Here is a 15,687-nt window from a genome sequence, read left to right on the forward strand (position 1 = left end):
GTTGGCCACTTTACAGGGTTAGGTAAATAATAATAATTCGAATTCGCGAACAATTCGTGCCCTCTGTAGGAAATTGGTAACATTTTGTGGTAAAAAATTTGTGCAGTTGAATTAGTGAATGAGTGGGGCTTGTTTTATAGCAACCCCTCCCCCATCCAGTAGCTGATCAGAGCGTCGCGGAGCACAGTTTGGGAATCAATGAATTAAAATTCTCTGTGTGTAAAAATGTAGTTTTATATATGAAAAATACAAACACGTTAAACTTTTCCTTTTTCCCCTAAGTGTTCATTAACGCAATTCGTTGCATGACTTTTATTGCGTTTCCATAGAATTATTTACCGATATTTTCCCTTCCTCTGTACTAAAACTTTGACATTTGCATATCTGGCATTTACCCATTTCTAATGAATGCTACCGCCTGCAGATTTCTCTGAAAAGTTAGTTGATTGACCGTTTTGTTTTGTTTTCTTTCTCTTGGCAGCTTCTGATGTTTAGGCAAAGCGCTCTTGGAATTTTAGTGTGGGCGTTTTATTTTTCATCTGTCGTTGGTTCATTGGGTAAAGTTTGCGGGGTTGTTCACATCGAAACCAGTACAAATATTTAGATCCTAGATATATTTAAACTGCCGCTTTTACTTGACTATTGGTTGTGTTGATATTATTTTTCTTTATTCCTCATTAATGTCGAATGTGTTAGCAGATTATTGCAAGGTTTGTCAAATCAAGAATTTCATAGGATCCATGCTCATGCCCCCCCCCCCACTTCCCCGAGAATAACAGTCCAAAATAATGTTTTTGACTTATCTGAGACATATATATATTAAGAACGCCTTGCCGTATTAGCAGACAGGCTAAAAAAATTTCCGAAAAATTTGTGTTTTCAGACTGCAATTTGATTATTACTCATAGAAATTTCATATGCCAATTTTTTTAGTCGCCATGACCATTGGGTTCCTAGACCTTGTCAAGCTCTGGGATTATTAACATAGTAAACGCTGTTTCGTTCTATTTTTTCCAAAAAAAAGGTTAAATCAATGTGAAAAAAAATCAGTTATTATTATTAGAGCCCGGATTATATGCACCTAAAAATGGCAAAATATGCTCTAAAAATATGCAAATAGGCACTTAAGAATGCCAAAATATGTATTAAAAACCCAAAAATATGCATAAAAAATCCAAAACTTGAGATAAAGTTCTGAAATATGTATCAAAAATGAGAAAATGTGCATTGAAAAAATCACCATGCGAAAAAAAGATGCTTTCGAAATGCATATTTTCTATTTCTTATAGTGCATATTCATTTGCAAAAAAATATCCCCCCCCCATATGTACAGCCTATAGTGCATAAGCAAATAACTTTTACACATATTTTATTTACGCATTTTTAATTTCTAATTGGTTGTAGCTGCTCAGTAACGAAATACCAATAACAAAAGAATTTCGAAACTATTTCTAAAAAAAAAAATATTGAACACTTTTGGCATATCTCTAGAAATAGCGTTTCAATAAAACGGTGAATGTTTGGAAAATACCGCACTAGAGACATCTCTATTAATTCACTAAATCCCACCTCCGGAAAAAGAAATGTCAGGAATATATTATGAGCAATATTTATTTGAAAAATTATAAAAAAGTGAATAGAATTTAAAAAATATGCACTTATTCTGAAAACTTTTTAATTTCACGCATTTATATGCCTTACTTCCATAAAAAGCCAAAATATGCACACGCATGTGCACATATGCATTTGCATATAATCCGGACTCTAGTTATATTTAAAGAGTCAACCATCCCTTCTTCTCTATTCGCGATGCCTGTTTGTCAATCATGGTAGTTGAAATGAAATGTTTGCTGTTCGTCGAAAACTTTGTGTCTTTATTTATTTGCACTTTTCGGTCCAAAACACCACTTTCATTTATCGGAATGGATGACTGAGCAATAGATGACGTTATGTGGTGGCTCGAACGACCTTGTACCGACACCGCATTTTTCTCTCATGACTATTTCTGTTTTTTTTTGTTATGGATGTTATTGGTTTTGCTTCACGTGTCTCTCTGTGTGTGCATAGTGTTTCATTTTTATCCTTCCTCCAAGAAAACCTTTTTTAATTGGTAGCTTTTGAATGAATTCAACGGCAGCAACAATATAGCGGGCGAGGTAGGTAAGAGTACGCACCTAGTGGATTTTCGCCGATAAAAACGAAACTTGAAGACAAAGTCTCAAAAAAATTTACAAAATATAGTTTGTTAAATCAGGAGTAAAGGTGAGAAATGAAAGTGGCGGTCTAACTATATATACAAATGAGTTTAAAAAATGCGAATGCATACTCTTACACGACAAGGCGGGAAAGAGTACGCACTCTAGATTTAACCGTACATAGTTTTTAAACGAATGCTCTCGTAACCTCGTCACTAAAGCATTCCTTACATATTCCACGCTGTCTTATCCTCATTGTAGGATTGTTCACATGCTTTAGAAAAAAGGATTCCCCATCGCATGTCAAACTTGTTAAGAAAATAAGTTTTCTAATGGAGTTTTGAGAGTTTTCGTTCCTGTGATATTTCAGTCTTTTCAGTAGAATCACTATTTCTTTCTTTCATGGGCTCGACTGACCTTTGTTTTCGTTATTTCCAGATAACACTTCATTTTAACAGAGAAAACATCACTATTATGTGCATGTACTCTTAGCCGCTCAGTGTAGTGTTTTTCTAAAGTGTTCACAGATCTCAACACCCTCCGATACAGTTAAATTCTAACGTCACCATATTGTTCGGCAGAGAATGTTCTTAATAACACAAAGCGAAAGCTTTCGTCAATCTTCTATCCATAGAAAAATTAAGATTCCTTTGCAGAAAAATTACATATTAATATCTCAAAATCACATTCTACGTTACAAATCGGATGTTATCAATAATGGCAGTGTCTTGAGCTGTGGTGGATTAAAGTCGGTCGAGGCCCCAGGCGCAAAAGAAAATATTGGGCCCTTTAAATTAGAAAAAAGTGTGAAGTTTGGGTTTTTCGTGGTCCTTTATATATATATATATATATATATAAATAAAAGTCAGGGCCCCGGACGCGCCCGGTGCTCCGGCTGTTAAATCCGCCTCTGGTCTTGCGCCACTTCAGAACGCACGTGTTAACTTTTTCAAATTCGTTTTTACTTGCCCTGCTGCCAACAACAAATATTACATGCATACTCTTTAATTGTTGTCCACCTTTCCCCTGCATTATTTAGAATAGCCTGCCTTCCCCCGTCCACCCCAAACTGATGGAAAATCAATAATTCAAGTATCAGTATTCACACAGCACAGAAGTGTTCAAACAGCCCCATCTCATGGGCGGAGATACGGGGGGGGGGGCGTCCCTCAGCATCAAAGGTGAAGTCGACTGATCTGATCTAATGAATATATGTATAGATGAATTGACACCATCATCGTGCCCCCCCCCAGCAATAATGACCTTGTCCCCCCCCCCAGACTTCCAAGTCTATCTCCGCCTATGCCCCATCTCCATCGTGAACGTATTTGCTGTTACAATTTCTTTAATGAAAAATGAAAGAAAACTTTTTCGTGATGTAGTTTTCAGTTCAAATGCGTGAAAAGTTTGAAAAATGTGATGCGTAAATGATGCACATTACTAGATGTGTCGTATCTTGTGTTCAAAAATATTTATTTAATTATGCAATATTGCAAGGCTTGATAAAGGCCGAAAAAAACCCGGTACTATCCAAATTTTCTTGGAACTAAGAATAGGCCTACTTTTTCCAAAGAAAAACAGCCAAAATATTTTATTTTTCCAGGCCTTGTTGACTTTTTTCCATGCTGGTGGACGGCTTACATGGATTTCGAAAATCTTTCACTGTCCTAAGACTCCGGTGTATCTCATCTTTTAGTAATCTCAAATGCCAGGCTTACATTATATATGCACTAACGCAGCGTTTCTTAATCTTTTTTTTTGCCCGTGGCCCCCTTTGAAGCATTTTTGTTCTCGAGGCTCTCCTGTCTTACCCAGAGTCTTCGACCCTCATATAGAAGCAAGATCCTTTATACGTATCGAATTGATTTTTTCAGTGAATTTATACTGAATGAAAATTTTGCAAATAAGATTGGCCTCTAGACCACTGGCCTAGAATTTACTGAGCTCCCCGCTAATCCAATTTCTATTCAGGACCGTCTCAACATCATGGGCCCCCTAGGCAAAGTGATGCTATGGTAGTCCCATACTTAGCCGCAAATAAACAGCCTACATATTTCCTAGTTATTTTCAAAATTAATTGTACTATACAAAATATCATAAGGTGGGATCACTTATGGACATGAGTCCCCCGGGCATGTAGGCGGTGAGGCCTGGGTGGGTCCATGCCCTAAGACGGCCCTGGTTTTGTGGGTGGTTTTGTTGGATTCTGTAAGTGTATAGTCACTAATATAAAAGCATTTCTTCACACCTTAATTTTTCTTCTCAGCTCTCTGCGGCCATCCAAACCACCTGTTTGAAAGTTAATTTTCTTCCGTGGCCCCCTTGAAGTATCCCAGTACCACCCGGCCGGTTGAGAACCACTGCACTAACGTATAGTTAATTGTTGTCCACCATATCCAACATATAGTTAGTGCATATAAAATGCATAAAGTAACTAAAATTATAGAATAAGTGTATATTTTTAGCATTTTTCCATCAATCGCATTGTGCTAGGGGTGGGACGAATAGTGAATATTTAGCTAATGTTTTAACCGAATAACCCCAATTTTCTTAAAATTCATCACAATTATATATAAAAATTGTGTTTTTAATTAAAAATGGAATTGGTAATTTCAAAATGATTGATTTTGAGTTTTAATTATGAAAGATATTTAAATGATAATGACAATCAAATTTAACGGTGTTTTAATATTACTTGCAGAATCAACTTTTTTTAAATCTTGTTACAGTTTTACATCTAATTAAGAAAATGTCAACCATTATTCACTCTTAACTAGTAATGCATCATAAAATTTATTACTTATATTTTCTCTTCAGATGTTCTTTGCCCCCCCACCCTTTCACTTTTCTTCAATAGCTCAATCTTGTCTAGGTACATCCTTCAGTAGCGAACTTGACTTGTGTAATTCATGCTTACTTCCACCTTATTGTTGTAGTAGGATTCTATTTTCAGTTTCAGGTTTTCCTTATCCTAGAAATTCATCCTGACATAACCGCTTTCGCAGAAAAAGGATCGGTATACTCCACACAGTAAAATACATATAATCAGTAAACTTTTTAATTTGTGGGGAAAAAATTGCAATTAATATAATTTTTTTTAACAATTAGTGTGATGTACGCATTGATGTTACTGTAGATTTACACGAATATTCGGCAAAATACCTAAGCCTTATTCGGCCGAACTGAATATTCGGCAAAAGGGCAGAATAGTAGCTGGATATTCGTCCCATCTCTACATCGTACTAATGTTTTCAAGATTATTAGATTATTTTTTACTTTTTATACTTAGAATTTCATCAAATGCCCTCAATTTTTTAAAGAAAATATTTCACCATTGAGTATTCCTCATTTTAGGGCATATTTGTAAGCATTTTTAAATGCATATGTTTATATTTCTAAATGCACGTGTTCTTCATTTTTTGCTCATATCTTTTAGTTTTACTGAAACTTCAGCATTTTTAAACGCATATTTTTTTTTTCATTTCACATATTTTTCCAGTATGTTATACAGGGTGATCAGCGAATAAGCCCTTATTTCAAAATTAAATATCTCTACAACAAAGATCAATAGAATTATGCGGTAAACGGTACGTTTATTAGCAAAACTGTAAGAATGTTCTACAGAAATTTCGAAAATTTAGTTTTTTTTAAAGGCATATTCTTTATTTTATGCATATTTCGGAATTTTTAAATGCATATATATTTTTTAATTTTTTTGCGTATGCATTTAATTTTTAGTGCCATACTTCGGCACATGATATTAGATGGATTTGTTTCATGGTATATCTCGACAAATTTCAGCGTGTTTTAGTGCACATTTTGCCATTTTTTAATTGCATCTAATCCGCTCTGCAGTGATGATATTGTTGTGCATTTGTTAAGAATTCACCATAAATGTTTAATATTGCTCAGAATTTGACGATGTATAAGTTTTATTACGTTTGTGAGTGATTAGTGGAGGATATTTGCGCTTTGAATCATTTGTTCTTGTTTCATAAATGGTTGTCAGCTGGACTTGTGATTCTCGGTGGCCATCGTTTGCTCTCTTTTGTGGTCTGCCCTCCGCTACTTCCCATGAGAGTGAGGCTATTTCCGCTTCCTTCCTCTTTTGTAGCTTTACAATTGGTTTGCGTGTTAGTTTAATTAACGAAGAAAAAAGCAGATGCTTGATAGTGTTTTGCAGAAGGTCAAATGTTCCAATTTCTTTTTTCTCAGAGTTGCAACTGATGCTGGTTCAAAATATCACAGGCAGTTAGTGACCATGATTGTGTTAAATAGTTTTAGGAATCTTTTGTGTGTGTGCGGCTTTTTCTCTGATTAACGCCCTCTGTACATGATAAGTTTTAAATAGAAAAATTCCTCATTTATTCTTCAAAACCCGGTCCGTCCCAAAAAAAATCCTGATTAATTATGGCTTTGAAAAATCTAAAACCCTCGCCAATTTAAATTTCTTAGCAGCCAATATTTTTTTTTCTGAGAGAAAATGATTTTTCCGAGATTTGATGACCGATTTATATTTTTAGACACATTATTTCCGAAGAATTCAAGTTGTCCTCGGACTCTAATTTAGTGATCACTAGAAGATCATAAGCGCCAATACAATAATTTTTTGTCGCTATGGCCAGTGGCGGATTAAAGTCGGTCGAGGCCCCGGGCGGAAAAGAAAATATTGGGCCCCTTAAATTACAAAAAAGTGAAGTTTTGGTTTTTTGGGGACCTTTAGAAGTCGGGGCCCTGGGCACGCGCCCGCCGTTAAATCTGGCTATGGCGCATCTTTGATTTTTCAAGGCCTGGATTAGTCCTACGCCATTTCTACTTACAAATTCAATCCTTTATCTACCACATCATGAAAAGCAGAATAAGAAAATGGTAATAAATATGAATAAAAAATATAATTATAACAATAATGAAGAAATATGTAAATTATTTGCTTAGTCATTTTAATTCCAATTAAAGACAAAAAATTTGGAAAACACTGTTTTTCAAATATATTGTTTTTAGTTAAATAACAAGTTAATTATCTATCCTGGTACTTTAAAGCCGTGGTGCGCAAACGTTTTGAAGCGCGACCCCCCTTTTACCAAAAACATTTTCAAGCCCATGTCCCGCGACCCCGACATGAACTGACCATATGTGTCGGTTTTCTGGTGCATCCCAATTTTTCGCTAGTAAACCTGCTGTTCGGAAAGCCCTTCCTTTTCAGAATGATTGTTTCGATTTTGGTTAAGCGATATTGACTTCCAAAGATATTCACTTTTTTTTAATATCATACAAATATTTACTTTGTTTTTTGATGTACTTAGTGTCCCTTATGCAAGATGGAAGTGCAGCGAGGGGTATATGGACCTTGATTTTCGTATATAGGATGGTTAAGAAAGAATCATCCAATTTAAAAATGATTCTACACTTGCTAATCGACCATTAAAAAAATTGTTCGTAAAACGTAGACAAATTTCTCACCGTATATTCACATACCACTTATCATCATCATAATGTAAAAACACATATATTCTGTGTTTTTAATTTTTAAGAAATGTACAATTTTGAAATCGGGGGATTATCTTCAAGTCACCCTGTAAAAGTACTAGACATCGTCCGTCGCATGCCAGAAGCATGAATGTACAAATTTTCCTTCTTTTTTTATCAGCTGTTTGGGTACCTTGTTCTGCTATCTAAGTTGTACCTGAAACTCGAATGTAACACGCGTGCGTTACAAAACATTTTAGGAAAATAATTTCCATAGAGTAACCATTCGAACGTCATGTGCCACGTTCCTTTCTTGCAAGGGCATTGCACATTCGTGATTCAGGCATGATGGAGCCGATATATTGATTATTGTACAAGTAAAATTTGATAAAATTACATTGTCTGATAGGGCCTACATGGTAATTAGTTCAGCTGAATAAAGGTATTCTTTAGTTTTTATATATTTTTAAATAAAAATATGAATTCCTTATTTGGAAATTTTTATTTTGGAGAATCTCTCGCGATCCCCCTAGTTCATTGACGCGACCCACGGTTTTTAGGCACCACTGCTTTAAAGTACCGTCAGAGTAGATGAAAAGTTAACGTACACTTGGCGTTAAAATTTAGGTAGTTCGATTCGTCGTATTATGCTGCTTTTGTCATCTTGTCTTCAAAGCAAACTGATCATGCGAATTTTTCATTGGAAACAGTCAGTGTTATACCGGCTTTTTATGAATTTCTGGCTGAGGCAAATATCATTTCTAAAGTAAAATGAATGAAGATGGCGTTTTACGTTGAATCGATCTGAGTGATTCTGGAAGCGCAAAATTTCTCAAAGTGAGATGAAAGTAGGATTTCTCGTAGTTTCAAACATATTACGATCACGATTTAATTCATCGACGGAAAATTCACCGCTGGGAAAATTCACGGACAAATAATGCAACGAGTGACACGGTATGAGTAAATGATTGAGTGAGTGACCGTGTGATAGAGCGAGCGTATGGGTGACTCACTCTTTTGCTCATTTACTCATCATTCTCTCAGCTGCTAACTTTCTCGCTCATTTGGCCACCTGCTCACTTACCTACTCGCTCATTTTCTCACCCGTTCATTTATCCCCTCATTTGCTGACTTACTTATCCGTTTACTCACTCACTCTCTGGCTCTCTTCATCAATTGCTCACTAGTTCTCTCAATTGCTCAGCCACTCACTTACTATGCTACTTTTTGTTGATGATTTTTCCTGGCGGTGAATTTTCCTTTCGGTGAGTTGTTGGCGATGAATTTTCCGCACACGTACGATCATAGCTAATAAGATACCACTAACATACGCCCATTGGGTTGATTGAAACAAATGTTTCTTTTTTTAATGGCTATTGTGACCAATGTCTGTTTCCTTCATTTTTATTGGCAGCTCTTTTTACCAGAGACGTATTTTGCATTGTGTGTTCTCACAGTTCATCTTTTTTTTCGGGAGGCACCCAGACCACATCGCCTCACCGTGATATCGGCCATTGCCCTTACGGACATGGGTACCTCTGGAACACGTTTTATTCACGAAATACTCAAATGTAACAAATAAATCGTCAAAATTACGTAAGATGACGCTTGATCGAAACATTAACACTTGTATAACGATTCATCAAAATCACTTTAATTGGTGTACTGAACGTCCGTGATAGCAGAGCATCCTGTCATGCTGATTGAATTTCTAATTTGCCAAATGATATTTTTTAAAAAATATAATTTGAAATAATTTATATGTGAATTGTCAGTTACGGGAATCTGTTGAATTTATTATTATTTTTAATCCTTTCCATAGGAAATTTCAGCTACATTACGGTTATTACCAGAGCTGGACAATGAACAGATCCCACGTGCCAGGTCGCCATGGCAACTAAGAAATTAGTATTGGCGCCTAAAATTTCCTTTGCGCCTTACTAAATTTCAGGCTGAAAGCAGCACGAAATGTTTGGAATTTATAGTATCATATTTGCAACATGAAAGAGGGCAGAGGGGTCGACATTGAGGGGGCTGAAACTTGCTCGTCGTCCCGTATATACGGGACTCGAGCACGTACGCAGGAGAGGGAAGGCGTATTGCATTGTTTTTTCAGAAATTATTGGGGGGGGGGGCGGCTCGGCCCTCTTTCAATATTTATTGGAGGCCTCAGCCCCTAGGTTCCAGCGCCTATGAAAGAGAGTCATGTATGAATACAAAGAGAGGTCATTACGTCCTGAAAAAGTCAAAAGATATATTCTTTTGCACCTTTTCTTCGGGTAAAAAATTTTTTGGCGCTTGAAAATTTCTTCTGGTGCCTCTTTTTTTCAATTTGTCCAGCCCTGATTATTACCAAGTTTGCTTTTTTTTTTTGAATTTTGAACTTTTTTTATTTTATGAAATATGTTTTCACTGAAACCGAAAACACTGCGAATAAATGAATAGGGGAGAAAAGTGTTTGTAAGAATCTAGCATTTGAAAGAGGCTATAGGTATACTGAAGATGCTCATGCTTGCTCTATCCAGACTTCAGACGCAATTTTTGTGTGCGTGTTCCCTTCCAGCAGCTGATCGTTTTGACCTTGGTGATGAGTTCTTTCCTTTATTTATTTTATTTTTTTCACCAGCCAAATTCTTTTTTTTTTTTTCGCATACACGTTTGTAATATAATTCTGGGTTGTGTTATTAATGTCACTCGAGACATAATTCGTTCCCCTCGTCAGCTTTTTATTGTGTTTATGAATGGCTCTGTCTATTCATGTGTTGTCGTCTACCCCGCTACTTGTGAGTATTTTGGAATAGAATTTTCCAGAAAATTGTGAAATCGTGGGGCATGTGGAGTGTTTTTTTTTTTTTTTACTCTGTACTGCGTTGGATTCGCGCGGGACGATCTGTTTTGTCTCGCAGGTGGTGTTACTCATCAATCCTCCTGTTGACAGATTCAGATTCTTGACGCTGGGGAAGCGCGGAAATTCCGAGAATTATTTTTCGTGGTACTCGATTTTTTTTTCTTTTTTCGTTTCCGAAGTGCTCGCTGACTTTCCAATGAGAATCAGAAGCAAAGCAGTCGCGTGGATATCGCAGTGGTTTGGCGCCATGAAGACCCTATCCCATGACTGGCAGTGTTGGCCGTCTAAAGCTGGTTTTCAACTTCGAGAGAGTTGTAACTAATGAAAACCGGACCCCCCCCCCCTTCCCCAAGAAATCTCGCTTCAGTGAGGAAGTTAATAGACCTTACTGCATTTACATTTCATTAAGCAAAACAATAATCATAATGCCAGCTTCTCAAGTCTTGGGCGGGAATGGTGTAGTGGTAAGTTGCTCTATCCCTGGAAGTCCCCTTTGCCGAAGATTAGAATAGAAGTATATCATGAGACTTCCTCTGGAGAGAAAGATAAACGACTCAACTCCTTCAGAACAAATTGCTGTATGGCGATGTGGCTGAAGTTGGTGTGCCATAAAGTAGTAATAGAGTGGTTCCTCTTTTTTTCTTTAGGAGGCAGATGACTGCATTTGACCGCATAACATGAACCACATTTGCATAAATGCACAGATAGGCTCCACATTTATAGATGTGAAAGAACAGGGTTGGGTGTGGTTGGTTTAAGCCAGTGGGTTCTCAAACATTGGCTATCTGTGGCTCCCTTTCCCAATTCATGGTTCATTTGTGGCTTCCCAGAATAGTTAAAAAAAATATGTATTTTCACTTATAAAAGAACCACTTCAAAGCACAAATAGGCATACAAATCAATCTCTCCAGCTTGCCAGGACACCCTTGAGGTTGACTATGCCCCTAAGAGCTGTGACACACATTTTCAGAAGCACTGGTTTAAGCTATGGATGAGTATTGCAGCCACTTCACCATCGGCAGTAATCGCCAAATGATGGAGGCTGGGAAAGTATTGGAAGGATGGCCAAAGAAAACGACTAGGACCTTCCAGCCCTCACCACAAGTCAAAGGAGTCACCTTCCTTCCTGATCTTCCAATTCGTCTGACTGTACATTGGTCGAAGAACGCCAACAGTCAACATGAGATAATGGGCTGGAAATAAATATTTTCCGAGGAACATTGGGCCAGTGTGTAGCCACCCTATGCTGCTGGTGCTTTTTTGCAGTGGGAGAGGCAAATATTTTTAAATAACTATTGGGCCAGGCTCTGGATATGAGTGTAGCACTAGATTTATTGAAATATATCAAAAAGAAACATTTTTGTTGTAATGTTTTCAAGGAAAAACTATTTTAAGTAATATTAACATTAAAATGTAATTACTGTAAACTATTTTCATAATCATTTTGTTACTGCCACTGTTGCACACTTAAATGGCACTTATAATGCAGATACTTGTATTTATTATACTATCATAAAAATAGTTTCACTGATTCTTGGAGTCAATGTATTAATTCACATATTTGTGCAGAAAATGAACTGTGTAATATTTAAGTAATTGATACTTTGGACATTGCTTGGAAGTCATTTGCTCCGCCATTTTCCGTACATATGACATATAGTTTTCTTCAAATTTCTTCAAGCTTTTATGATCCTAGAGAGACTGCTAGTGAAAACTGAAGCAAAAAAACAATTTTCTCAAATCATTTTTTAAATTGCATTGTATGTGTTAAAGTAAAATAGAGTCTTATTGTTATTTCCTGTTTTGACTTTTGAAATGATTATCGTTTTATTTTCACTGAAATTGTTTCTTTTGTAATATTTTCTTCCATTGAGATTTTCTATTGTTATATTTTTTAACATATTATTATAGAAATGGAGGCAGAGGTGGTTTGTTCTTCGGCACTCTGGTAACCTACCCGGTCAGTTCATTCTTGAGTATTTCACTGATGACTCGTGTCGAAAGTTGAAGGGCAAAATTGATTTAGACCAGTGTGAGCAGGTAACGAAAGTAATTTTTAAACAGATTTTGCACATAGATTTGTTATTATTTTGTACGTTGACATTGTTGCTATCTTGCTTGCAATTTGTGTGTCAGGCATGGTTTTTTAGTAACACGTTTAAAGTTTTAAAACGTATATTTTTCACATTTGCTTACAACTTAAAATAGCTTAAATTCTAATATTAATGGCAGTTCAAAAGGTGTTTTTACATGGTTTTCTTCTGTATTTTGCAGCAGGAATATCTCTTTTTAATGTCCAACAGTAATCGGCCAGCATGTTTGGGCTCCACTTGCCTTGATAACTTGATTCCATACTGGATATGTCTTGTTAAAATCGCTCAACATGCTCATCGCTGATGTCACCTAGGTTTTCTGGGGAAAAATGTAAACGTGAATGAAGTAAATGTATCTTCAGTGACATAATTGCAACCAAGAGCTTTATAGTTCTGAAGTAATTTCTCCATAAGGTCCCTTATATTTGTCCATCTTGGTATTTCCAAGAAAGTTCTGGACTGTTTTCCCAGAATGACTCCCATCCTGGTGTTTCTTGTTCATTTTGGGTGGAATCAAACTCAGGATCGTTTATTAATTCTCAAATTTGAGGACAACGAATATGCCTGCTTTGATTTTAATGCCACTGAGACTCCTGGAAATATGTTTTTTAGAAAGCTAAAACCATCGCCGTTCCTATATATTCATTCCTTTAACAAAATTTTTCATCAATCCCAGTTTAATGTGTAGAGGTGGCAGATAGACTTTCTGGGAATCCACCAGGGGCTGATTGACGACATTTTTGGTTCCCAGAATGAGGTGTCTTCTTGGTGACCATTGTTTTTTTACATAATGATTTTGTCTGTCTCTGCTGTCCCACAAGCACAAGAAATAGCAAAATTTGGTACATCCTAGTTGAAGACTGACTACAAAGGCAATGACTTTCATATCTCTGCAAAGGTGCCAGGCATGTCTTTCATACTGGAGACTGGAGAAACCGCGAGACACCCATGTCTTTCATACTGGACCATCTGTAATAAAACTTTCATGTTTTCATATGTCTCTTTCATTTGGACATCGTAAGCGATGGGAATGGAGGGGTTTTCGTTACCATTGTGCAAAAGTACTGCTTTCAAGCTGGTTTTAGAGGAATCGATGAATAAGCTCCACTCTAGGGATTATACTGATGCCCCAATGCAACGTACAGAGCATCGACATCATTGCAATAAACTAGGTCGTCTTCCTTATAACTACAAGTTTCCCCGTAATTGTGAGCTTTCATTATAACACACTTTTACTGTATAGTGGTAGGAATCGAGAGATACCCAGGCTCTGTCACACTAGGTTTGTAAGCACATTGTCTCCGGAGAATCAGATGCTTCTGTGAAACCTGACCATTTATTGTAGCTAATTTTTATTATAGGGGCCATTCAAGTATTACGTAAGCTGATTTTCAGCCATTTTTTGACTCCCCCCCCTGTCAGCAAAATTTTGTCAGCAGCTTAGAATATTTCATATCTTCAAAAAGAGGGTGGTTGATGACGTAAGCAATCTTCAAACCCCCCTCCTCCCCTTGTCATCAAAAGTCAGCAAATCCGGAACCCCCCCCCCCCGATGCTGACGTAATACTTGAATGACCCCATATGTAAAAGTAAACATGTAACATTAAAGTATTAATGTATAATTTATTTTTCTTCTTTTCCCCATTAAGAGTAAGGGGGCTGAAAGGAATTTATCTATTTTCCATAGACTTATATGGAATATATTTGCCTGTGCAATTCCACAGTAGTTTGGCAATGGATTAATATGAAATTGTGAGGCACTACCTGTGTGTGAAGAAAAAATTTAAATTTTCCTAGTGAGCTAAAGCGGTTTCATAAACCACATGAAAATGCATAAAATTCAATTGATTTTGTTTGGTTTTTAATCAGTGAGCCCAATAAATGATTTCATTAACCCCTCTAGTTCGGAAGAGATTTAAATGAATCCCATCTTATTGATCAGAGAAGATTTAAATGAAATTGACGGTTTTTTCACAGATGTTTAATAAAAAATTATAACTTTTAAAAAAATCATTGAATTAATTTGAATTTTCTAATGTTTATAAAATAATGCCTTCTCTATAATATTATATAGCAGGGGTTCTCTCAAACTGTATGCTCCCAAACTTTGTCTGGACTGTCACTATACCGTGCCCTTGACAAAATTTTTTTGAAGAGATTCCTAGATATTGTAGATTTATAGGAATGTTGCTGTGTATGTGTTTTTTTTTCAATCAATTGAAATGATAAAAATTAATTAAAAGATTTTTTTTTAATTTTATGCCTATACCCTAAGCCTAATTTAATGTGTTAATGTGAATAACACTATTTTTATATCTCTTAAACAAGAACTGATAGGCAAAAACTAATGTCATATTCACTTTCAGCACATGAAATACACATATAGTCAGTTAAAAAAAAACATGGCACCAAAATCAGTGTTCAAAGTTGTAATTATACAGGATACTTTAGCTCAAAAAAGGCTAAAACATGCTCTTTATGTTAATATCTCAGATCCCCACATGTTAAGCAGCAAACATTCATCGCTTACAATGAAATATAAATGAAAATAATATATTACTTATGATTATATAAAGCCACATTATTCCTCTTTGGAATGATACCAACATGCAGAAGATTGTGAATTAATATAGGAATGAATTAAATAATTGAGGTATGCAGTTGGTGCCACTTGACGGCATGTGAAGTTCTGGCCTGACGTACTATGTCACTTGAAGAGTTAAGCAGAATCTACTGTGCATACAAATTTTTTATTAAAAAAAATATTTAATTGGAATCTTCATAAAAGATCATATTTTGAAATAAATTCAAATATTTATAAAAATTTTCAACATTTTCAAATAGGTGGATGCTGGTCTAACCTTTGAAGGAAAGAAGACAAATTATCAGTACATGTTCGACATCAGGACACCAAAAAGGATTTATTATTTGGTCGCTGAAACAGAAGCCGACATGAACAAATGGGTTGACTGCATATGCTCTGTGTGTGGATTGAAAATACACGTTGAAGATGGTGAGAGAATCACTTTTTTTAAACTGTACAAATATTGCCATTACACTTCACTTCTGAGATATAGATGGCAGC

The 15,687-nt window shown here is 36.1% G+C and overlaps 1 protein-coding gene across 2 annotated transcripts in view; it reads left to right on the forward strand.

Moving 5' to 3' along the window:
- Positions 1-15,687, forward strand: part of dos (daughter of sevenless) — a 46,107-nt gene that overhangs the window by 12,435 nt on the left and 17,985 nt on the right. For both annotated transcript variants that reach the window (XM_089238068.1, XM_089238076.1), the window contains exons 2-3: positions 12,421-12,549; positions 15,447-15,615. In XM_089238068.1, the coding sequence (XP_089094194.1) occupies positions 12,421-12,549; positions 15,447-15,615 (298 nt within the window). The remainder of the gene's footprint in view (positions 1-12,420; positions 12,550-15,446; positions 15,616-15,687) is intronic.

Source organism: Pholcus phalangioides, unplaced genomic scaffold, assembly GCF_987345545.1.
Source record: "Pholcus phalangioides strain wild (caught in Gottingen) unplaced genomic scaffold, Ppha-v1.0 ptg000002l_1, whole genome shotgun sequence".
Classification (NCBI taxonomy): Eukaryota; Metazoa; Arthropoda; class Arachnida; order Araneae; family Pholcidae; genus Pholcus; species Pholcus phalangioides.